We start from the raw sequence: 7,813 nt of genomic DNA, 5'->3' as shown, positions 1-7,813 counted from the left end.
GAAATGCTCAACATCCCTCATTATAAGGGAGATGCAGATTAAAACCACAATGAGATAACCCCTGTATAATGGCAAAGATTAAAAATATAAAAAGTGGTTAAGTGTTGGTGGGGATGTGGTGAAAAGGGAACTCTCCTACAGCGTTGGTAGGAATGTAAAGTGGTTCAGTCACTGTGGAGAACAATATGGAGGTTCCTCAAAGATCTACAAATACAACTACCATTTGATCCAGCAATCCCACTTCTGGGTATCTACCCAAAGGACGGGAAAATGCTCAGTTGGAAAAGCGCTTGCACATCAATGTTTATTGCAGCATTATTCACGATCACCAAGACATGGAACCAATCCAAATGTCCACAAACAAACTCAGCGTCACTGAGTTCCCTAAATGTAATAGATGTCTTGAGTATGCCACAACTTAAAGAAGTTACTTAGCCATAAAGAACAACTAGACCCTGACATTTGATAGAAAGTGGTCAGAAATGGAGGATCTATTGCTGAGTGAAGTAAGTCACGGTATGAAAGAAAGATATTGTATGTATCCACTTAATATATACTGACTATTTGCACTCTATGGAAGAGATCGAAATATTGGAGGACATAAAAGCAGTGAAACTAGTTAACGAAGATAAGACAGTGTGAAATGGGGCGGGAGAAAAGAAGAGTAGAGAGAAGAATAGAAACAGAGCAAATAGAGAGGCATGACATTAGCAGGACACAGAAATGGTTTATTACCTGTTGATGATGACATGTATAGTATTCTCAACTGGATTGGTCTGAGAAGTATTTGATGTTGGGTAAAGTCTTTTTACAAGAAAAATGATAATGATTAACTGTTTAAAAAGTAATTGGAATAATAATAATAATCGGGAAAAAAATTAAAAGCTATTGGATGATGAAATGGGGATTTTAGTGTCTGTATTGACTGATATGCATGGTATGCCTTCTGGGAAAAGAAATTTAATACACTGTAAAGTTATATGTGATTCAATGTAATATAAACGAGATTATGATGATAATAAATAATTTTTTAAAATTATTCCCCCCCCAAAAAAAAAGAAAAGAAAAGAAATTACTGCAGATACTAAGAACTCCTTGAAGTTTCTGGACAACATTTTAAGAAAGAAGAATGTCTTAGAAGGTCTGGAAGGAAAGTGCCCATGGTTTACGACTATGGCAAGGCCCTACCTGCTTGCAGGTACTCTGGCTGCAGAGTTGGAGGCAGCCCCTCAGGCAGTGGATAGCCATTCTTCCGGGCCACGATGAGATGAAAGGCAGCACAGAACTCAGGAAGGGTCAGGGCTCCGTCGCAATCAGCGTCACTGAGTTCCCTAAATGTAACAGATGTCTTGAGTATGCCGCGACTTAAAGAAGTTACCCAGCCCCAAACACGTACATGCGACTATCTCTCAGGCTCTCTGGTGACAGCCTTGCAGGATCCCCAGTCATCCTGGCCAAACCCACTCAAACTCTCAGGGAGTCACTCAGAGGAAGAAACTGCTGACTGGCAGCACTGGTATCACTAGCATTTTATAAATAAATGTGTAAATATTCCAGGTTCTCTGGCAAGTCTGTTTGATAACACTGAGGACAAGAGACAAGAAAGTACAGTATAAGCAGAAAACGATGCCTGAACTGCACAGGCAGTTGACCATCATTCAGTAAATTCAGGCTGCGTGGTATGAAGAGCCCCAACCTTGCCACTCAGAACAGGCAGAGGAAGGTGTGCGCAGTCATTGCACAGCTGTCCCAGCCCTTGTGCAGTTTACTCAGAGCTCAGAAACACACTCTTCATTTCTCAACTTTAAGGGAAAAATCTGAACTTTGCAACTCATGTAAATCTTTGCATCATATGTTCATTGCTTGAGAATTCCCTCCTGGGAAAACATAACTAAGCGCAAAAAATATTGATTTAATTATATTTTCAGATAACTAGCAACCAGAGGAGGCTAAAGAGGATGGGACAAAAAAGAAGAAATGGAGAATCTTGAAAAGAATTTTCTTTGCTTCAGTCATTATTTATCATTAGAAGATACAAACCTATTGACTCGGCACAAAAGAAACCTACTTGCCAAAGTGAGTAAGATTCCATAAGCCCCACCATTTATTAGGTGTTGTGGCACATGTACTCTATGGAATACTACTCAGCCATTAAAAAAAACCGAGACCCTGACATCTGAAACAAAGTGGACAAATAGGGAAGATTTAATATTAAGTGAAGTAAGTCAGACAATAAAAGACAGACATTGTATGTCCCCACTTGTCACCAATACATGCTAAATGTCTGCACTCAATTTTTTAAAATTATTTTCATTTAACTTGACTTACCTATTTATCTATCTATTCATTTTATTTAATTTGACCAGAGAGGAACAGAGAGAGAGAGAGAGAAAGTGAGAAAGCAAGCCACTAGGTTCAGGACTTCAACCGCGGTTAGCCATGTGGGAGTCCAGCACCCTTAACCACCACCATGCCACCTGCTGGCCCCAATGTCTGCACTCTATAGCAGAAACTGAAAGATTGGAAGGTGTAATAGCAGGGAGGGCAACTGTAGATAGTAGAGACAGTATAGGAAGGGGTGGGCAATGTGGGTGGGAGAGAGGGGATCGGGAGAAAAAAAAAACATTTAAGAGACACAAAAATAAAAAGTTACCTGTTGATGATAACGTATATGGTAATGCCTTTGACTTGACTACTACACACTGTATTCACACTGGGAAAACCATGTTGTACACCGTAAAGATGTACGGTGATTAAAGGTCAATAAAAAATTTTAAAAAGAAATATCGATAAAAAGAAGAGACAAGTATACTTATGCTAGGACAAGTATAGACATAAGGCTTGCTCAAACTTGTACCAGAAGGTATTATTACTTGCAAGAAAAAGTGTCTCTAAGGTGAGCTCTATAACTTTCCTTTGGATCATTCATACCCTCTGTCTCAAATCTGGAAGGTCCTGAAATACACAGTCCCAAAAGTAAGGAATCAAGGAATTGCTTCAAATGCTGGCTGTAGAGCAGACCATTCAGATTTGTAGATGTGTATCAACCAAAAGATAGAAAGTCTCATGCTGATAATGTTATGACTTGGGAATTCCGCCAAATCACATTGGATTCTTTTCAAAATGATCATTTCTTTTTTTTTTCCTAGCTTTAAAATCTAATATAAGGCCTATTGTAAATAAATAAATACACACACTCACACACACATATATACCAGAGCGTATTGTTAAATGCAGCTCAGAATCCCAGATACATTGCCATGAACAAGTATTATTAGAGAGTTTTCCAATAAGATGCGCAAAACATGACAAGTAATTTATTTGTTTATTTATTTATTATTTAGTAGTAGTATACAATTTGAGCAGAGAGAGACAAAGACAGAGAGAGAGGGAGAGTGGGAAAGCAAAATGTCAGGTCGGGGGCTCAAACTACAGTCTCCCACGTGGGAGTCCAGCAAATTAACCACCACCTGCCAGCCCCAAGTAATTTTAAATCCTATCATAATTTTTGTAAATCCCTATGAAAAAAGCTTTACATAAACATTCAATGTTTTAATTATATATTTATAGCGATCTCCTGCCCAGTTTTGGAGAAGAACTAACCCACACCCAGCCAGGTTTACAGAGGCACTCAGTGTTTCCATCGATGCAGATAGAGCCATCTGGATGTACGGTACCAGCACAGCCTTCCAGAACCACAGCTGCGCAGGCTCAGTTGCAAGGTGCGGTGGGTGTCACAGGTGCAAGTAGAATTAGGGACCTGCCAATCCACAGCAGCCAAAATTCAAGGCAGCCAGAATAGTCAAATTAAACTTAATTTCAAAATATTCCTAGACCTTCTGTTCACCTAGCCTTATAAAATTATAAAGAATAGTTTTTCAAGGTTCTCTGCTTATTCGCAAACAGGAAAATATGAAAATAAAATATATGAGATGGAAAGTTGCATCTGCTCACAATTGCCTAGGCTGAAAAAGGACTGAAATGAGGGTAATAATTAGGAAATTACTTTAAAACACACACACACACGCACACACACACGCACGCACACACACACACGCACACACAAAGAAATACCTTTCAAAACACAAAGGTCAGAGCTAAAGAATGGGTATGTATGATAGTAGGATACCACTTGGCATTCATTGTACTTACCAAATGTAGGAGAGTTCTGGGATGGAAAATGTCAGGTCTGGGGCTCGAACTACAGTCTCCCACGTGGGAGTCCAGCAAATTAACCACCACCTGCCAGCCCCAAGTAATTTTAAATCCTATCATAATTTTTGTAAATCCCTATGAAAAAAGCTTTACATAAACATTCAATGTTTTAATTATATATTTATAGCGATCTCCTGCCCAGTTTTGGAGAAGAACTAACCCACACCCAGCCAGGTTTACAGAGGCACTCAGTGTTTCCATCGATGCAGATAGAGCCATCTGGATGTACGGTACCAGCACAGCCTTCCAGAACCACAGCTGCGCAGGCTCAGTTGCAAGGTGCGGTGGGTGTCACAGGTGCAAGTAGAATTAGGGACCTGCCAATCCACAGCAACCAAAATTCAAGGCAGCCAGAATAGTCAAATTAAACTTAATTTCAAAATATTCCTAGACATTCTGTTCACCTAGCCTTATAAAATTATAAAGAATAGTTTTTCAAGGTTCTCTGCTTATTCGCAAACAGGAAAATATGAAAATAAAATATATGAGATGGAAAGTTGCATCTGCTCACAATTGCCTAGGCTGAAAAAGGACTGAAATGAGGGTAATAATTAGGAAATTACTTTAAAACACACACACACACGCACACACACACGCACGCACACACACACACGCACACACAAAGAAATACCTTTCAAAACACAAAGGTCAGAGCTAAAGAATGGGTATGTATGATAGTAGGATACCACTTGGCATTCATTGTACTTACCAAATGTAGGAGAGTTCTGGGATGGAAAGTTTTGATTTGGTGAAGAAGTTCTTGGCCACAGAACCTGTCAAAAACAATTATTTCAATGAGACATTAATTACCTATCTACACCAGTTTTTATACTTACACACAAATGAATCATCATTTTCTCATTTAGCCATCTCCAACGTATAATCAAAACATAACATTAATTCCTCAAAGCAACTATGAATCATGGGACTTAAAGTAGCATATGAACAGCTTTTAAAATAATATGCAAACTAGAATAAGGCAAATGAAGCAGAGACGTAATGCTCATGACATAAGAAAAACCTATCATTTAATTCCTGCTTCATTTTTACCCACTCTTCAAAATTCTCCTAAAAATTCAAAAGACATATTTCAAAATTTTGATCAAGTCTGAAAGTTTTGTTCTAAGTGCCAGGCACTTTGAATAAAAGGGTAGAAAAGTACCCAGCTGCAATAGAAAACTCAGCAAAAGGAAGAAATTGAACACCATTAACCCCACCACACAGATAAGACAGACATATAAGGAAATATTTTTGGTGAGACCGGTTGCTCTTTGAGAAACTTAAGAATCTTTCATTATTCATTGTACATTTTCTTATTATCAATTGATCAGGCAATAAATTCCATTTTATATGTCACATGACTTTAAGTTCCAATTGTACTCGAAATGTTAGACCTTACTGAGGTCGAATTTCTACTTATGCTTTCAGCTCTCAACACAGTTTCATCGAGCAAAAGCTTCAACTCTAGCACACAGAAGAGTCAAATAAAAGCTCCAAGCTCTCTTCGCAACTGATGAAGTCCAAAATCTTTCCACGACAATAACAAGTCTTTCAAATGGCCTTAAAACTGTAGGACTTGAGGCTGGCAGGTGGCGTGCATGGTGGTTAAGGGCACTGGACTCCCACATGGCTGACTGTGGTTTAAAAAAAAATAAAGAAAACTATGGGACTATAGTTCAGTCCCATATTTAGTTAAAAAATCCCAACATGCGACTAGTTGAATAAATGATTACACATTCAAACAATCTAGTAGTATACAGCTACAAAAGAGAACACAAAGTATCTCTATATACTATATGAATATATAGTAATCCATACATAATGGATCCTAGAGCAGACTTATTTTACTTTGGTAGATTGTTAAGGATCAAAGGCAAAGTACCCTATAAATCAATGAGCCTTCTCCCTCCCCAAAGTGTCTGGGAAATAATGCTGACATAAGACTCAGCTACCAATGTAGCCACCTTGTCATGCATTTGTCAGAAATGTCTCACAAGCCTACTTACCAGCTATTTTACAGGCACAAAGATATAAAGACACCTTACCTTCATCTCCTTCATCCCCCCCCCCTTCATCTCCTATCTCCAAAGAAAACTAGACCTAAACGTGCAGCTAGAGGACTGGCCTCACAGTTCAAGCAGATGGCATAATGGTTATGTTGCTGGACTCCCATGTAGTTGACCATGGTTTGAGTCCCAGACCCAGTAGCTTAAAACTCAAGCCAGACACATGTGTGTTCATGTCCAAAATCCTTAGAGGAGAACAGAGAAAGGATTACGGCATGGCCATCCCCCCTCAGTGGTGATTTCTCGCTTTCTGTCTCTCTGTCTCAGCAGTGAGTGCACACGCTCTATAGCAAAATCCTCTCTTTAAAAAAAGAAAAAGAACTCGCCTGGCCTTCAGACAACAGACTGTTCTACCACAGTGTCCTGGAGAAGTTAGCTGGAGCCCATAGGGAAGCCTACAGCTAGCAAGTTCAGTTATAGCCTGGCTGCCAACTACTGCAGAAGGGAGCCCCAGAGAGAGCCCAAGCACTCTTTTTTTTTCTCTTTCCTTTGATCCTGGAAATTTACACCTTCACCCCAGCCCCAAAGCATTGTAAAATCCCAAGCCAGTCTCCTTTCCTTGCTCACTCAAGTCATTTTCGGATCTCCTGGAGAGCCATATATAGTACAAAAGAAGAAGAGGGAAGGGTGAGGCTTAAAAACTGTCAGTGGTCAAATATCTAAAATGGATTCAGACTTTTTATTACAAGGAGCCTCTTAGACCAATAAGCTAAGCTATACAAAAGCACTGATATATCAGTAATAAAATGCTAACACACAAATGCATATCTTTTAAAAATAAAAACCAACAATCCTATATAAAAATGAATAAAGCTATGAGAGTTCACAGAAAGAGATACAAATGATTCTTAATCATGTGGAAAAAAAAAGTTTAACCTTGTTCATATGAGATCTGTAAATTAAAACCATACACATATACAATTTCTTGCCTATCAAGATGGGAAAAAATACAAAAGTAAGATGACATGCTCTGATAACAAGACTGTGGGGAAACAGGCATACTCATACAATGCTAGTGGGATTACATAATGACACAACCGTTGTGAAGAAGCGTGTTGCAATATCTAGCAAAATCACATACGGATTTAACCTTTGATCCAGTAATCCCACTTGCAATTTATCCAAAGATACACTGAAAAAAATGCCAAAAGACATGCAAACGGCTATTACGACAGAAACATTTCTGATAGCAAAAGACTAGAAATAATCCCAACACGAGACTAGCTGAATAAATGATTACACATTCAAACAATCTAGTAGTATATAGCTACAAAAGAGAACAGAGAGTATCTCTACATACTGTTATGGAGTAATCACCAGGGTATACTGTTCAGTGAAAAACACAAGATGGAGAAAAGTGTAAATGGCATTCTCCCATTTATCTGAGACAAGACGGACACACACACACACACACACACACACACACACACACAAGACAGGTATATACAGGTATATGTATTTGCTTTTTTTTTAATTGCCAGAAGGCACATGTGCTTTCCAGAGAGAGACAGACAGAGAGAGAGAGAGAGAGA

At 38.8% G+C, this 7,813-nt stretch overlaps 1 protein-coding gene across 16 annotated transcripts in view; it reads right to left on the bottom strand.

Annotated features, from left to right (window-relative positions):
* The window catches only part of REPS2 (RALBP1 associated Eps domain containing 2), a 183,111-nt gene that overhangs the window by 98,256 nt on the left and 77,042 nt on the right, over nt 1-7,813 (bottom strand). For all 16 annotated transcript variants that reach the window (XM_006157965.3, XM_014591378.2, XM_027775465.1 and 13 more), the window contains 2 exons: nt 4,925-4,988; nt 1,189-1,331 (listed from right to left, as the gene is read on the bottom strand). In XM_006157965.3, the coding sequence (XP_006158027.1) occupies nt 1,189-1,331; nt 4,925-4,988 (207 nt within the window). The remainder of the gene's footprint in view (nt 1-1,188; nt 1,332-4,924; nt 4,989-7,813) is intronic.

This window comes from Tupaia chinensis, unplaced genomic scaffold, assembly GCF_000334495.1.
Source record: "Tupaia chinensis unplaced genomic scaffold, TupChi_1.0 Scaffold000567_1, whole genome shotgun sequence".
Lineage (NCBI taxonomy): Eukaryota > Metazoa > Chordata > Mammalia > Scandentia > Tupaiidae > Tupaia > Tupaia belangeri.
This window is presented reverse-complemented; position numbering and strand designations above follow the sequence as displayed.